Here is a 16,563-nt window from a genome sequence, read left to right as displayed (position 1 = left end):
CATTTGTTTCACAGAAGCTTTATGCCTCGCTCTCTAAGCACCCTCTATGAGAAACCTCCTAAGCAACTAGTGAAGCAAAATATAGCGCTTCCCGTTCCTTTTTTCCCCTTCACGCGCCTTAGGCTCCTTCAGATCTTGATTATAACCGTTGGAGTTTCAGCTGCTGAATCACCGCGTCGATCCACCATTCCTTCTCCTTGCTCAGGATCTTCCATTTCTACATAAATGAGATTACACGATACGGACTTACATCAGGCAAAGACACTACAACATTGTTGAAAACAAAGTCATTCCTAATGAGCCAGAGACTCCTAGCCACACAACCGAATAGAAAGATCATGTTCGTAGTTTGATTGTTAGACCACTCATTCGTCCTCTCCTGCAGTTCATTTGCACTCCTTGGGATGGCACGTCACTCTAAAATGTCTCTGCACACACACCAAGCATATTGCGTGATTGCACATCGGAATAAAATGTGATAAGTAGTTTCCATCTGTCCACACAATTTGCAGTCTATATCACCTGGCCAATTTCTTTTCCTCAATTGTTCAGCCGATTGAATTTTGTCATTGCAGGTTTGCCATAGGAAAATCTTGATTTTCAATGGGAGCTTCGCTCTCCAAATGCACATCATCCATCTATTGTTGAAGCCTATGAAAGTTAGTTCGTTGTACGAGGAGGCTGTTGAAAAATTCCCAAACTTCTCCGGCGCCCACTTTACTTGGAGCATTAGATAGGGTGCTATTTTTCCTTAGGCCTGTTAGTTCTTCCTACCCTCTCTAGCTCCGAAGTTTCTTGTGAAAGTTAAGTTGATTTCATCATTTTGAAGAGCTTCAAACACTGTCCACTTTTGCTGATGGCATATGTCGAAATTTCAGAGAAAGTGATTTTCAGGGACAATTACCCAGCCACACATCTAACCAGAATTGTGTCTTCTTTCCATTTCCAATCACATAGACTAGCTCTCTAGAACAGCTATCTTGTACCTCTTGTAATCTTTTCCAGAATTGAGATCCATTTCTTTTCCGACAGCTGAAGAAACCTTTATCACCTATATTTCTTCCTTAGTAGGTCACAAGATACGCTGTCATCCCCTCTTTCTACCTTGAAAATCCATTTTGCCAGCAAAACTCTAAATCATAGAAAAGAGCTAACCCATCAGAAAACTTAAAATTATATAGTATCTTGAGCATACTAATTATAGAAAAGTAGATTCTATCGTAAAGCTAAACTAGATCATAAAAGATGTAAAATAGGAGCACAAAATCGTAACTTTAACAACCCAAATACAGTGTCATTAAAAGGTATTTCGTTAGCTTCATGGTAATGCTTAATGGTTGTGAAAATATTTAGTTACTTGTATATATGACCATAGACTCTTCAGTTAAGGTTGAATTATACGAAAACGAATCCGGTCAACCAAAACACACACACAATATACTGGTGCAACCACCAAGGGTGCCACGAACATCCAGGTCAGGCCGGCGGCAACAGAACCGTCGGGGGGTTCTCAGCCGTCCATCCCTCTCCAGGAAGGATCTGATCTCCAGCACGTGAGCATGACACGTCGTCACGTCACGTGCGGCCGAACCCGATACCGCCACCAACATTCCGTCCCGGATCTCGGCTCCCCGTTTCCTAAAACCGAAAAAAAAACCCACCAAAAACTCGCTGCAAAAGGAAAAAAACTCCAAAAAAGGCCTCCTTTTTATTTTCTTCGTCCTCTTCGTCTCGACTCGCCGCCCCACTGCGCCCTCCTCCCCTCCCAATCCCTCCGATCCAATCCCCAAACCCTAGGCAATCCGCCACCGGAGCGTCGCCTCGTCCCCCCCCCCCCCCGCTCCCCTCTCACCCGCTGCGGCGCGGCGCGGCACATGGCCCACGGCGGCGGGAGGGCGAAGGTGACGCCGAACCTGCAGGTGGACGGCGAGGGCACGCGGACGCTCAACCTCACCGTGCTCCAGCGCCTCGACCCCTCCGTCGAGGACATCCTCATCACCGCAGCGCACGTCACGCTCTACGACTTCGACACTGACGTCAACCAGTGGGTGCGTTCCCTTCCTCCCCCCTCCGCCGGATTCGGCCTGAGCTTCCGTGTTTCGTGGGTTGGGGATTCTGGATGCTTGGTTGGTTGACACCCCCCTAATTTGTGTGCTTGTGCTGCGTACTTCTATGCAGAGCCGGAAGGATGTCGAGGGGTCGCTCTTCGTCGTCAAGAGGTGCGTAATCTCTCTCAGGACCTAGCGCCATGGATGAACTTGCATAAAAATCGAAACTTTTACAGTTTGTGGATAATCAATGTTGCTCCGTTGTAGTAATTTATATGACTAACTCATGATATAAAATTGGATTGGTTAGTAGTCTTAGGTAAGGAAACTAGACTGGTTACATTAGTGCCAAAATTTCTGCAGTTGTGCTGTCCGTTGCACCTCCCTGTTTTCTAGGTGCACAACAGGGCTTATGCCGTTAAAGTAGATGAACAGCAGGGCACAAGCCGTTAAAGTAGACGCACAACAGGGCATAAGAATAAGATATGGACAATTCGGTTGTGGTTTGAAAGATTGTATTTATTCGGTTAGTTATGCCGCTTTTCGAGAGAGATACATGCCCTGGAATTGCCCGTTTCAGGGTTCAAAGTTGTAATTTAATGATTACCACGTCATGCTGCTTCAAGTGTTTCTAAAATCGAAAGCTCTGACAGGGAGGATTCATTCCTTGCAAGTGTGAGCATTTGCATATCCCAGTATTGATCTATTGACATGTGTCCATGTTTCTATTTGTTCCAGCCTTCCAGTTCTCGATGTTCTCTCTTATTCTGAAGACAGTTAAAATGTTGTGGCCTTAGAGTGACAAAAGTTTGACAGTTTGCGTTTGCTGCTTGTGTTAGATACCTTAGTATGTTTCTGACAAATAGTGTATATTTATTGCAGGAATGCTCAACCCAGATTCCAGTTCATAGTCATGAATCGCCGGAATACAGGTATTTTAGATGTCATTTTCTTGGGCTGGTTTAATCTGGTAACTAAGTTCTCAAGATTAATTATGTCTAGCCTTTGTAAGACTTGCGCATGAGAGTAGTCCAATCATGTGACATGCATCATGATTGGTATCAAGCTGGCAGTTTGAACCTTCAAGTAGCATATTTGTGAACTATTTTTTTATGTGAACTATGTGATCTTTGCTTACTGCTCTTTGTTCCTTCTATTAGGAAATAGTTGAGATTTTAGATAATTTCATCTTATGAAGTTCATAAAGATTCATTTTCACAAGGGAAAGCCAAACATATTTCTTAGCATAATTTGTTATTGATGTTTCTAATTCCGCCTGCCCCCTTTCATCAATCCTTCAAACGTAGTTAAGTGGTATGATAATGTTTGCTTTAAAATAGTTTTCTGGCTGAGAAAGGAGCATAAAAATGTTTTATTTATCAAATTATGATAAATTGTTTCTGTTGCATTTCACTCATTTTCAATCCTTCTGCCATCCTGATAAAACCATAAGACTTTTTGTCTTTGAAACGATGTTAACATTTTTGTATTCCGTGTTCCATACTGTCCACAACTATATTGTTGAAATAAAGCCTACATGCAAAGTAAGATAGGTTACTTATGATATGGCATCTTGAAAGTGATGACTGAATTCTATAGTATGCTAGATGCTACTACGGTTGTTATCGTATTGGGGGAAAATGAAACTGGTTGGTCATCATCAGCTCAGTTTTGGATTACTCTTCTCAATTGATATCATGAAAAAAGCTTATATATTTATGTTAAAAGTTACAGCCTTTTTCTGTCTTACATCCCTATTAATATTTTCTTCATGTTTCGTTGGCTTCCTCTTGTTAACAGACAATCTAGTTGAAGATCTCTTGGGAGATTTTGAATACCAACTCCAAGTTCCTTATATAATGTACCGCAATGCTGCACAAGAAGTTATTGGAATTTGGTTTTACAACTCCCAGGAGTGTCATGAAGTTGCAAATCTTTTTAGCAGGTATCTTGTTGTGAATTTGTAATTATTTCTGCTGCCTTTACCTTTAGGGTCCTCTTTACTTCTGGCCATGATGTATCTTATTCCTTGTCATGATTTGGGATAAGCAGAGGCAGCTTGATCAATATGTTAAGGTTTTCTATTTTTCTCATATAGACAAGATATTAGTCCAGTCATGCCTTCCCCAAGAATATCAGTTCATTGATGATGTGAAAATAAAGTGTTAATAACTGAACTTTCTAACTGGCTAATGGTTAATTTGCATTGATATAAGACATGCATGATTAGTGACTGTTCTACATTTTGGTCAAAAGGATCTGCTAACTCCGTACTAAAAAGGACCATCTTAAAAGTTGAAATCAGATATTCTTTTAGAGTCCCCATCCTTGTATAAAAGCACCACTCTGGTCTACAAACTTTAATGTTTAGTTGGTAGGCTCCTGAACCTGTGTTATGCTTGTGTTCCCAAATATACAAACTTTGCCTGTCCTAAAAAAAAAAGTACAAACTTTACCTATTGGGATTATCGCTGCTAATTTAGCTCCACAACATAAATTGTGTTAGTGAAAAGTGAGTGTTGTTTTGGAACAGATATATCGTCTATGTTGATGTGTCGGTTGGGTTATCAAGACGCTCTTGTGAGCTTAAAGTGATCATGTGGTGGTTCAGTTGAAGTGTCAAACTGGTGTCGGTCATTTGAATTGATAATTTTCAGCAATTTGAGGATCACATATGTATATATGATCTACAGCAGTTTCATACCATTATTTCTTTATCATTTCGGCACTTTATCTTAGTTTGTGTCTGGAACTATCAGACAGTTTGCGAAACTGGGGCTTGTTCAATTTTCTCGCAATTTTTCTATTCCTTTGTTGAACAGTATGTCACCCTGCAATTTTGCAGGATACTGAATGCATTCTCGAAGGTGCCTCCAAAGCCGAAGATTCCCTCTGCTCAAAGGTATTTGAGATATTGTGCTAATCAGTTGGACACGGCACAGAATAGGTTGCTTTGATTTGGTGTTGGACCTCTCCAGAACTTGTACTAGCAAACAAGTGCTTATTGTTTTTATTCTCGACAATGGAATGCTGAATTCATCAAATAGATACAGTGAAAAACTGAAAGTTAATCAAGACATGCATAGTGTTATGTTTCTGGATGGCATTTTATTTTCTTGTTTGGACAGCATCGCATGAGAAATAATTATACACTTCGATTAGTATATTACTCCCTCCATTCTCTTTTGATAGTCCTATTTGAGTTGCCATCTCGGGTCTGACACGGATGACTGTTCGATTCCCATGCAGAATAACTCATCTAGAAAAATGATTGGTGCATGTATATGATAACATCGATGCTGAGGTGCACGTATATGATAACAAGGAGTACATAATAACATGATTAATTAGATGATAAGCAAGGTCATTCTCCTTGGTCATTGTGCCAAGGTGAAATAGGCCTATCAAAAGAGAATGGAGGGAGTATGTGAGAGGATGCAAGTTATAATGGTGCTGTTTTAACATGACTTGTTCCTACCTTTTCCTGTTAATTTAACACTGCACTTAGTACTCTTTGATGTTACATTCTCCTAATATTTTCAGCAGTATTGCCGTGGTGTCGAGCCATGGCATCTTATAACCTAAAGCTTTTGTTTCCCCTGAAAAACTGTGGTGGTATTTACTGTTGAATATCCTGTTTCAGTGAATTTGAAGAGCTGGAAGCAGCACCCGCATTGGTTGAAGGTCCTCTGGAACCGCAAACATCAAATATCATATCATCTACTACCCAAGTTCAAGAGGATCCCTTATCTGCATTCTTCAGTGTATGGAAACTGTTCTCATTAAACTGGTCCCCCTCATCTCCATTAACTTGTAGCGGCTTTTCCACCTAAGTTTGTCTACTTTTATTCTGTGTTTAATGTGCATCTCTGGGAACAGGCAGCTGCGAACGCTGGTAGCACCTCCTCTGTAGGTGTTGCAGGACAGCCAAATCAATCTTTTGGTGCTATTCCTTTGTCTACACACGCACCTACTAGTACCATTACATCGCAATCGCCAGGCTTGCATCATTTGCTTCCTTCACAGGCCTCATCAGTTTCTGGCATACCTGCTGATGTTCATGGTGGCACTGGACCTATAGTGAGGTCCGCAAGCCTTGTAAACCCATCACATTTCTCACCATTGACATCTTTACAGACAACAATGGTGCACAGTAATTCTGCAGTACCAACTGCTCCACCTCAACATCCTCGTACCTCTCAGCAGCCGCAAAGTGCTCCCTTGCTCCAGCCTTTTCCATTACCTACAGCTTCACCTTCTCCACCATATGGGACTCCATTGCTCCAACCGTTTCCACCACCAAATCCATCGCCATCTCTTGCATCAGCTCCAGTCTACAGCCCAGCATTGTCCAGAGACAAAGTCAGAGATGCATTACTGAGACTTGTGGAGGTATGGTGTTCTGTTTAATTTTATTTTCTTGTTGAATTTGAATGCATTCTTCTAGTCTAATTTGTTACGTAGCCTTTTCTGTGGTATAGACATATATGTGTAATAGTTACTAAGACCGGACTGGCAATTGAAGCAGTTACTTCTGTTCGATGGTTCACTGGTTGAACCTGCGGTTAAATAAAAATTATTATTTGGCCAGTACTTATCACACTGATTAAGGACTAGTTGGTGCGTTCATTAGTAGGCTACCAGATAAATTCATTCACAGGTGTAAGTACAAATAACCAGCTCTACACCAAGTTTTGTTAATCACGGTGCAACTTGTATTATGCTTTTTCTTGCCTTTGAGCATGAATAAGCCAAAAGAATGGGTAAAAGTTCCATCATCCAGAAAGGTAGATTATTGAACATACTGGAAGGAAGCAAATCTTTTATGCACTATTTCACACTTCGCTGGCCAATCTAATCAAGACCATGTACCAGTGCTGCTATTCCACCCCCCTGAGGCCCTGACAGGGCATACTGGTCATAATGACTAGCAGCAATTGCTGCTTGGCCATTGTGTAGGCCCTCACTGTGGCTCAAGTGACGCTTGAAGGCTTTGACCTGCCAAACTGGAAATCCAGTTTGCTATAAAAGTGTCTGGGCCAAGCTACAAACCATGCTAACTACGCATATTTGTTGATTTGGTGGGTCGGTTGCATTGTTTCTTTTGGGGGAAGAGAAGATAAACAAAAGAGATCTTAGGGATAAAGAGCCCACTGTCAGCATCCTCCCACCGACAGTAGGGTACATGGGCAACCAAACCCATGTTGAAAGGAAGCTGCCTGGTTGAACGGTTTCATTAAATGATTTAAAACTGGACCGTTTATTCGTTTTTAGCAGGTTGGTTGCATGAATGGTCTGTGACAGGAACCGAGCCACTAGTCTTGGGTTTGCTGGTTTTCCAGTACAACTGTCAGTCTGGTTCAGTTTCAATAACTATACATGGGTGATAAGCTAGTGCTTGGAACCTCATTGCGCCATAGACTTTGCATAATTGCACATCAAGTAGAGCATTCATCTTGTCTCTTTAACTTGGTTTGCTTGTACTGACACTAATTCCTGCATCTAAGATACGAAGTTGTTTATTGTTTCTGCTAGAGCGAAGAATTTATCGATTTAGTCTACCGGGAGATCGTGAACAGACAGTAATGGATTTCATTGGACAGACCTCTCCAACAAGCTGGTTTGTGCTTGGACTTTTGTGTTATCTGTTGTCAACCCAGTAACTCAAGTTATGCTGTAAATTCATTGGCGATGATCATCGGTTGGCGAAGTTTGTATTAATTTACTTTTCTATATATCTGTAAATGCTTATGAAATCTATCTGCGCTGTGGAATGTCATCCTCTGTATTCGTGGTGCAGAAAAGTTTTGTTCTGAACGTACCTAGATACCTTGACCATGTGTGGTGTGCCCCAAGATCACTGCTATATATGAGTTGGACAAAAACCTCACTTTACTAGGGTAGCTCTCATGTCCTAATAAATGTTGTATCTATAATCTGATAATCTTATTTTACTCGTGACTTCTAGTGAAATTGTGATAGTGCAGTGTATCCGGTGCGTCACAAGGACTAACTGGATTAAAATAGTTAAAATGGTTTGATAATTCAATTTGTGGCATGGTTTAACAAACAAATTTTAGACTAGAACATTCTTCTCGACGTAGAATTTGAACTGGTACGGTTTCACAAACAAATTATGTGTTAGCATATAAAAATATGGTCTATTCGCAAAAAAAGGTCAATACGGGAAAGAATATTCTACAATTAAGCACCAGAACATCACTCGTAGCTGGTCGCGCACCAAGGCAATAAATCAATTTGTGGCATGGTTTAACTAATTTAATTGCAATAGTTTCACATACAAATTATGGGTGAACATATAGAGATATGGTTAAGGGAAAAAATATTCTAAAATTAAGCATCCGAACATCACTAAGAGCTGGTCGCACACCAAAGCACTAAAACATTGTTAGCATGCAAAAGGCAGCTAGGCCAGTTTCTAAACAGGGTCACACCGGTTTCCTTTGTGTTCGCTAGAATCGGTCACTAGAAGAGGATAACTACCATGCTTACGTGTTGGAGGACGATAAGATTTTTGGAGCAAGCCATCAAAAATTAACTAACGTACTTATATAAAATGAGCAACAAATAGTTTACGAGCAAACAAACAAATGCGAATGTAGCCGGCATAGACCCTAGCCTCTAGGTCAGACTAGCAAGCTTAGGACTCCCTCTACGGCCAATAACATGGAGTTGGAAGAGAAGATTAGGTTTTAGGAGTAAAAGGATAAATACATAGTTGTTTGTTCGGCTGTGGTCCTTCATGTATATCGGGCAGAAAGATCTTTCCTCAATATATAGGAGTTGAAGCTCTTATTAATTCTGTATAAAAATACAACTCCTAGGTTTATAAAAGTCAAAACCAGCCTGCCGAACTTGCTGGTTTCCACGGGTGTGGAACTTTCTAGAGCAATATTTCCATCATTCGGATTGCAAAGTAGAAATACTTTATATATGCATTTTGATTTTTCCGACGAGGGAAGGGTATAGATCAGTTATATGGGTGCTAGTATATATAGTGCTAATTATATTCTTTTAATAGTAGGCCAGGGTGATCTTCCCGTCAACAATAAAGGATTTATCAGCTCAATCTCGTTCAAAGACATAGGACCATTTGTGTTGCATGAAAAGTTTGTGTCTGTACCACGATGTTTTTTCAGAAAAACAAACTTATGTCTATTGTCAGGCTTGATAGAATAAGCAGGGATATATGGGGTCTTTTACGCATGATTAGGATGGATTCATATTGTCGTGACTGTATATAAAATTAGAATTCACGGCAGCTCTTTTCTCAACGTAGCACATCCTAAACACCGGTAAAGGAGGAGATTGTGATAGGCTTGGCGAGCCAACGTTAAATCTAGCCATTCTAATGGAGATGAAACCCAAAAAAATTTGAATTAAGTTGATGAGCCATACTATGAAGCTATGGGAGAGAGTCTTCGAGCATCATTTGAGAAGATAACATGGGTCTCTATGCCTGGAAGGTCAACCATAGAAGCTATTTTCTTAATAAGACAGTTATAGAGTGGTGTAGGGAGAAGAAGAAGGACCTATGCATGGTTTTCATGGACTTGGAGAAGGCGTATGACAAAATACCAAGAAATGTTATGTGGTGGGCTTTGGACAAGCATAAAGTCCCAACGAAGTACGTTGGACTTATTAAGGATATGTACAAAAATATTGTAACTAGAGTTCGAACAAATGATGGCGACATAGATGACTTTCTGACTAAAATAGGACTGCATCAAGGGTCAGCTTTTTGAGCCCTTATCTATTTGCCTTGGTGATGGATGAGGTCATAAGGGACACACAAGAGGATATCTCTTGGTGTATGCTCTTCGCGAATGATGTAGTGCTAGTTGATGAAAGTCAAGCAGGAGTAAATAGAAAATTGGAGTTGTGGCGGGGGACCCTAGAGTCAAAAAGTTTTAGACTCAGGAGAACTAAAACTGAATATATGAGATGTGACTTTGGCACTACACACATGAGGAGGGAGATGTCAGCTTGGAAGGCCAAGTAGTGCCCAGGAAAGATACTTTTCGATATTTGGGATCAATGTACAAGCATCAGGGGATGTTGATGAGGATATTCACCATAGAATCAAAGCAGGATGGATGAAGTGGCGCCAAGCATTAGGAATTTTATATGACAAGAGGGTACCGTTGAAGCTAAAAGGCAAATTTTATAGGACGGCGATTAGACCTGCAATGTTGTATAGTGCAGAATGTTGACCTATAAAAAGACAACATGTCCAACAGATAAGTGTTGCAGAAATGCGTATGTTGCATTGGATTTGTGATTATACGAGAAGGGATCGAGTCCAGAATGAGGATATATGTGATAGGTTTGGAGTTGCACCAATTGAAGAAAAACTTATCCAACACCGGCTGAGATGGTTTGAGCACGTCCAACGGAGGCATTCGGAGGTACCGGTGTGTAGTGGAACCCTAAGGCGTGACACTGATGTGAAGAGAGGCAAAGGAAGACCAAAATTGATATAGGAAGAGGCAATAAAAGGAGATTTGAAATGATGGAATATACCCAAAGATTTAACTCTGGATAGGAGTAGCTGGAAAATAACTATTCATGTGGTTGAACTCTAATTTGTGATTGTTGTTGAGTTTCAACTCTAATCTATCCAACTTGTTTGGGACTGAAAGACTATATTATCCTTGTTAACAAGCTCTTTGAATGCTCGTGCACGCATGCAGAAGGAAGATCGTCCTATGCAGTTGAAAGCCCCTCGTATTTGCATGCCATGCACGAAATTAACTATGTTTATTGTCACGAGCTTAGATTTCAGCCTAGGTGCTCGTATCCATTGCTAATTATTATTTCAATGGTAGGCAGCCAGTTAGCAACAAGGTGTATGTTGTAACTTTGTTAATTAATCTCAAGATCTACCGGATCATCGTAGGAATTTATATGATAGAATATATGTTGATTGCACTCGTAAAGGTGTACGGGTAAGTCTGCGTCCCTATCAAGTTCTTTTGAAATAAAAAGCTGCTGTCTATTGGCGGTGCTGGTTAGAATAAGCAACCATATCGATATATGGCATCTTTTACAACCATATGCTATGCATGATTCGAGTCTATTTTTATTGTTGTAAGAAAAAAAAATCTCCATCGTCAACAAAAAATCTTGGTTATTTTTGGACTTAGAACCAAAGAGGTTTTAGTTCCAGGTCCAAATTTCGTAGTCCGTGGAGACATCTTTAGCACGTCACCTTTAATCTCGGTTGGTATTACCAACTAGGACCTCACAGGTTACTACAAAAGGATTACATCCCCTACTCAGTCAGATATGCTGTGTAGGTGAGATGGTAAGGAAGCTACGCACGAGGTTTGAGGTCGTGGGTTTGAATCCCATGCACCGCACACGCACATATTTCGCGTGACTTTTCACTTGGGACGTGCGCGTGTTAGTGTCGTTGTCAAGATTGACGGATCAAGACTTAGACTAGTAAATTTCTTTTATGCGCGTAAAGCCTCAGGTGGTGGCGTGGGAGACACGGGTTTAGACTGGTTCGGGCAAGGGAAGCCCTACGTCCAGTATCGAGGATGTTCGTGTTGCCCACGCGGGGTTCTGTAGTAGGGGGTTACAGATTGACGAGAGAGGGACTGGTCCCAAGTCTCTTTGTGCTTGTGCCCTCAGGGAGCGTATTAGTGTGCTGTGGCTTGTGGGAGAAGAAGCCGATCCCTTCTCCAGCCCTGGGTTCCTCCTTTTATATCGCAAGGGGGGTGGCCGGAGTTACAGCTGGGATCGGGCGAAGAGGATCCTAAAGTGTAAAGCGTAGTATGGTAAAAAATACGGCAGGAAGGAGGAGCAAGTTCCTAGACGCCCGACGCCTCCGCCGGCCTCTGGCGAGCGCCGGCGTGCATGCCGGAGGGGGAGGCGGCCGTGTGCCAACTGTCGTTGCTCCCTACAGATAGCTCCTTCGGCACTCGTAGGCGTCGGGTCATGATGAAGGCGTTTTGTCGTTATCCTGGTGTCTGTTGGGGAGGACGGTGGATGCTACCGTTCAGATGATGGCTCCTGGAGAGAGGGCGTCACATCCTAGCTGCTGGGCGCGCGGGACCCGAGGGCGTGCGGGGCCCGAGGACAGGCCGGTCTCTCCTCCGCTCCGGCCGGTGCAGGCCATGAGTACCCTGCGGCGAATGGGAGTGAGCCGCCAGCACTGTAGCTTGTACAGTGCGGTCGTGCACGGGTACTTGCGACGGGTTGCGTGAGGGGCGCGGTCATCCTTCCCTCTGCCAGGCCTGCGGCGCATTTATGGCGAAGCCGGCGGGGGGACCCACAGGATTTTGTTTGTCTTGCCCACCTGGTCCGCATCCGAGGGGGATGCCTGCCCTGGGGGGCCCAGCGCGCCCGACCCCTCCGCTTGGGGTCGGACGAGGCGGAACCTCGTGGCGAGGGGTCGGGCGCCTCCAACCCGGGGCCGTAGTCGGACGAGGCGGAAGCCTCGTGGAGGGTGGTTGGGCGCTCCTGACCCTGAGGCCGCGGTCGGGCGAGGCGGAAGCCTTGTGGAGGGAGGTCGGGCGTTCCCGACCCTGAGGCCGCGGTCGGGTGAGGTGGAGTTTCGATTATGCTTAGGTGGGCCCGGGCCTTCGCGTCTGCTCCTTTAAGCGGTATTTTAGGGGATCGTTAATATTTCCCCCCAACAGTAGCCCCCGAGCCTGTGGTGGAGCAGAAGTGCTCCTCCGGAGGCTTCTTTCGCTGTTTTGCCGCAGGCTCTGTTTTATGGCGCGCTTGTTTTATCCTAGCTTGGCCGGGGAACCTGCAAATTGTGACCACACGCGTGGCCGTTGGTTGCGATGCTGACCCCCGAGCCCCCGCGCGTTGCAGGAAACCGGTCGGGAGGCTAGGTCGACTTTTGATCGTTGTCCCTCAAGCGTCTGTTCGCTAGGACGGAGGGGTTGAGCCGGGCCACGTTATCCTTGTTGGACGAACCGTGGTGCTCGTTTGAGCTGCAAACGGGTAGGTTCGAGTGGAGTCCCGGTCCCCGTTCGGGGGGGTCCGGCTCGGGCTAAGCTGGTGGCGCACTCCAATTTCCCGCCGGCCAGTTCATATAGTTCCCGGATTCGTTCAGCCGGACCCGGGGGCTCGTTGCCTTTCCCCGTGGAAAAACCATGAACTTTATACCGGAAGGGACTCGAACGTGAGGTCGGGACGCCCTTGGCTTTCGCTCGCCTGGGTGTTGGCCGCTAGCGGACCCGTCCCTTCTCACCCCTTGCTCGGGGGATGTCCTGAGGCAGCTGTCGAATCCGTGTCGGGCCAGCTTTCGAACCTCTGGACCGTAATGGGCCGTAGGGGCATTTTCAGCCCCGTATCCCTTTTTTACCTCCCTGTGGGCCTTGGGCCGGAACGGAGCGGTCGTTGCGTCTGGGCCGAACGTGGGGGACGTCATGGGCGCGCCATCCGGGAAGTGGAGTTATGGGGAGCGCCGTCCCGCGAATCGAGGAGGATAGGATGTTTTCGCGGCCGATCGTGCGCGCGGTTTTCAAAAAGGAAACAGGCGTGGCAGGGGCGTACCTGGCGCTGCATTTATGGCGGCAGGGGCGTCGATTTGGCTTCTCCGATACCTTTCCTATAAAAACGGGAGCCCGCCGCGCCGGTTCCGCCCGCCCTCTGCATTCGAGCCTTCTCGTCTTCCAGCCTCACGCTCTAGTTCATCCGCGCCTGCTTCGTTTCCTTTGCTCCAAGCCGCGCCCTTTCTTCCCGTCTCCGTCGATCTTCCCCCTCCTCCGGCGATGGGTTCCTGGGGGGTCTCCCATTTCACCTCCTCGCGCGCCGAGGGCCTAGTGCGGAAGGGCCTCCTCTGCGAGAGGACGGCGGCGGGCGAGTGGGAACTGCCGGGGCTGGAGCAAGTTCCGACACCTCCCTCCGGCTATGTTGTCTCCTTCGCTCACTTCCATGAGCGGGGGTTAGCTTCTCCCCCGAGTCGCTTCTTCCGCGGGCTCCTCCACTACTATGGGCTCGAGCTCCAGCACCTCAACCCCAACGGGATCCAGCACATTGCGGCGTTCGTCGCACTGTGCGAGGGATTCCTGGGCATCGAGCCCCACTTCTCGCTGTGGAAATACTTTTTCACAGTGAGTTTGTACCAGAAGATGGGAAAAGCTGGGAGTCAGCAGCGGTCGCCTCCGGTGCCGATCGGGTGCGCCGGGATCCACCTTCGTCATACTCGCTCCAAGGAGTATATGATGATGAAGACCTCGGCGTCCCACAAGGGGTGGTACAACCAGTGGTTCTACGTGAAGAACTACCCGAACTCCCCCCTGCCGGCTTTCACCGGCCGTACCATCAATGCGGCGCCGGATGTGTGGGCGTACGGGCCGGTGGAGAAGGAGAAGAAGCGGTTCTCCGACCTGCTGCAGGCCATCGAGCGGCTGAAGAGGAACGGGCTCACCGGCGCCGGGGTCATCGGAGCGTACCATGCCCGACGGGTGGCGCCGCTGATGCTCCGGATCCGGCCGCTTGCCGCCATGACCCCCGACGCGCTGACCGAGGGCACCGCCTTGGCGACGGGCGCGCTTGCCGCCTCCGAGATCCGGCAACGAATTCGGGAGGCTCTGGAGGACAAGGACTTCGAGTACCCGATTCCCGGGCACCCGCCGATGCGCCCGGAGGCGGGCTTCATAGACCTGGTAAGGAGTTGAGGCGTCGTCCTCCTTTCTTTGTATCCTGCGATTGTCACTCTGACGTTGAGCTATTTTGCGTTTGCAGGGCCCACTAACCCGGGTCGTGGACTCGCTTCCGCCGGTGCCGGAAGATGCTGAGCGGCGAACTCGCAATCGTCTCCTTGCCGAGGCGCAGAAGCACCGTAAGGACAAGGAGACGGCGAAGAAGCGGAAGAAGGCCGCCAAGGAGTTCCAGCGGCGGCGGAGGGGGTCGGTCGTGTCCGACGACGACGACGATGACGACGACGATGATGAAGAGGATGAAGATGACGAAGAGGAGGAGCTGATTTCCTCCCCCCGATCGGGCGCCCTTGTCATTCGGGAGGCACCCCCGCGGACGGCCGCGGGAGGTGAAGCGGGGGAGGCGTCCGCCCGAGCTTCAGCTCTACCAGGCCCTGGGGCTGCGCCTCAGGGGCCAGCACAGCGTGTCCCCCAGGAGTCGGCGCGGGACGCCCCGCAGGGGTCGGCGCAGGGCGTCTCCGAGGGGTGGGCGCGGGACGCTCCCTAGGGGTCGGCTAGGGGTGCCCCCCAGGGGTCGACACGGAGCGCTCCTCGGGGGTCTTCGGAGCCTGCCCCTGCCGCAGCTTTGGAGCCGGCACGGGACGCTCCCCAGGAGTCCGCTCAGGGCGCTCCTCGGAGGTCCGTGGAGCCTGTCTCCACCGTTGTGCCCGCTACCGGAGAGCAGCGAAGCGGTGACAAGGGGCCACTGCCGGATGCCCTGGGGTCGGCGTCGGGCTCCGAGTCGAAGCGCGCGCGCCGCCCTTGTGGTTCGGGGACGTAAGCTGCCCTTCCTTGCGCCTCGTTCCTCTCCTCTTCTTTTGTTCGTTTCTGCTGACGTCCGTTTATTGGTGTGCAGCGCTGCTCCCCGTGGCCTTACCCTGCAACTGGCGCCTAAGAAGGCGCTGCGGTTGTCGACCTCCTCCGGGGGGCGGACCGTGGTCCCGCCCGCGGCGAGCGGCAGGGTCCCTGGTGAGGCCGCGGATCCCTCCGCGGAGGTGGCCCCTGTGGCGGCGGCTGGCGGAGCGACGGCGGCGTCAGTCGCGGGAGGGGGAGCGGACCCCACCCCACCTTCGGTCCCCCCGGTCGCCGCTTCAGTGCAGGGCACGATCCTCCCGGGTTCTCAGGCCGGGGAGGTGATCGACCTCGACGCCGACGAGGCAGAGGGGACGACGGCGACGGGAGGTAGGGCGGATGCCCCCGCAGCCGTGGCGGGATCAGAGGCGGAGGGAACGCCTGCTCCCGAAAGCGCGGTGGCGGCGGAGGCAGTGGTGACGGAGGCAGGGACCTCCGCCCCAATCACCCCCGTGGGAGTGGCTCCGGCGGCGGAGGCGGAGGGGCCCACTAGGATACCGCTGGCGGCCTCGGCGGCGACGAGCGTGCAGGTGACGGGGCCGTCGGTGGACCCGGCGGCTTCTAGTGCAATGGTGCCGACCTTGACGGCAGCGTCAGGGTCGGCTCCTGCCTCGGCCTCGGCTCCCTCCGTTCCCAGGGCGTGGAGGGGGTCCGTCCTTCGCTGGTCATCCCGCGATGACCCGCCGAGGCATCTCTTCGCGCTGGACGCCGCCGCTGAGTGGCACAAGTGGCAGGCGGTGCAGGGCGGCCTTGCCCACGTCCAGTCGGCTCTGTCTTCGGCGTTGGGGGTTCTGGGTAACACTGACCTCCCAGGCAGCCAGGTATGTTGCTCCTACTGTTGGTGATCAGCACCTCCCTCTTTTTTTTTCTAACAGCACGTTGCTTTGTAGGCTCTCCAAGAGGGCAGTCGGGGAAATTTGATTTCCTCCGGCGGCAGCAGGGTCTCTGGGAGCGCTTCAACGCTGAGAGGGAGCGTA

The 16,563-nt window shown here is 48.2% G+C and overlaps 1 protein-coding gene and 1 pseudogene across 1 annotated transcript; both read left to right on the top strand.

The window, feature by feature from the left end:
* Positions 1–1,704: 1,704 nt before the first annotated feature.
* On the top strand, positions 1,705–8,002 carry LOC117845557 (mRNA-decapping enzyme-like protein). The gene is made up of 8 exons (XM_034726620.2): positions 1,705–2,048; positions 2,179–2,219; positions 2,931–2,980; positions 3,849–3,993; positions 4,894–4,950; positions 5,692–5,812; positions 5,928–6,440; positions 7,584–8,002. The coding sequence occupies exons 1-8, from the start codon at positions 1,875–1,877 to the stop codon at positions 7,632–7,634; spliced, it is 1,152 nt and encodes a 383-aa protein (XP_034582511.1). The 5' UTR covers positions 1,705–1,874; the 3' UTR covers positions 7,635–8,002.
* Positions 8,003–10,008: 2,006 nt separating this feature from the next.
* On the top strand, positions 10,009–10,654 carry LOC140221808 (uncharacterized; annotated as a pseudogene).
* Positions 10,655–16,563: the final 5,909 nt, after the last annotated feature.

This window comes from Setaria viridis, chromosome 2 (genome assembly GCF_005286985.2).
Source record: "Setaria viridis chromosome 2, Setaria_viridis_v4.0, whole genome shotgun sequence".
Classification (NCBI taxonomy): domain Eukaryota; kingdom Viridiplantae; phylum Streptophyta; class Magnoliopsida; order Poales; family Poaceae; genus Setaria; species Setaria viridis.
The sequence above is the reverse complement of the archived record's forward strand: the minus strand, read 5'-3'. Positions and strand labels throughout refer to the sequence as shown.

Excerpts from the sequence above, each read along its gene's own strand:
- LOC117845557 (XM_034726620.2), top strand. The coding sequence starts at position 1,875 with ATGGCCCACGGCGGCGGGAGGGCGAAGGTGACGCCGAACCTGCAGGTG. Across the intron at positions 2,981-3,848 it reads CATGAATCGCCGGAATACAG|ACAATCTAGTTGAAGATCTC; the intron begins GTATTTTAGATG and ends TCTTGTTAACAG. Across the intron at positions 5,813-5,927 it reads CCTTATCTGCATTCTTCAGT|GCAGCTGCGAACGCTGGTAG; the intron begins GTATGGAAACTG and ends CTCTGGGAACAG.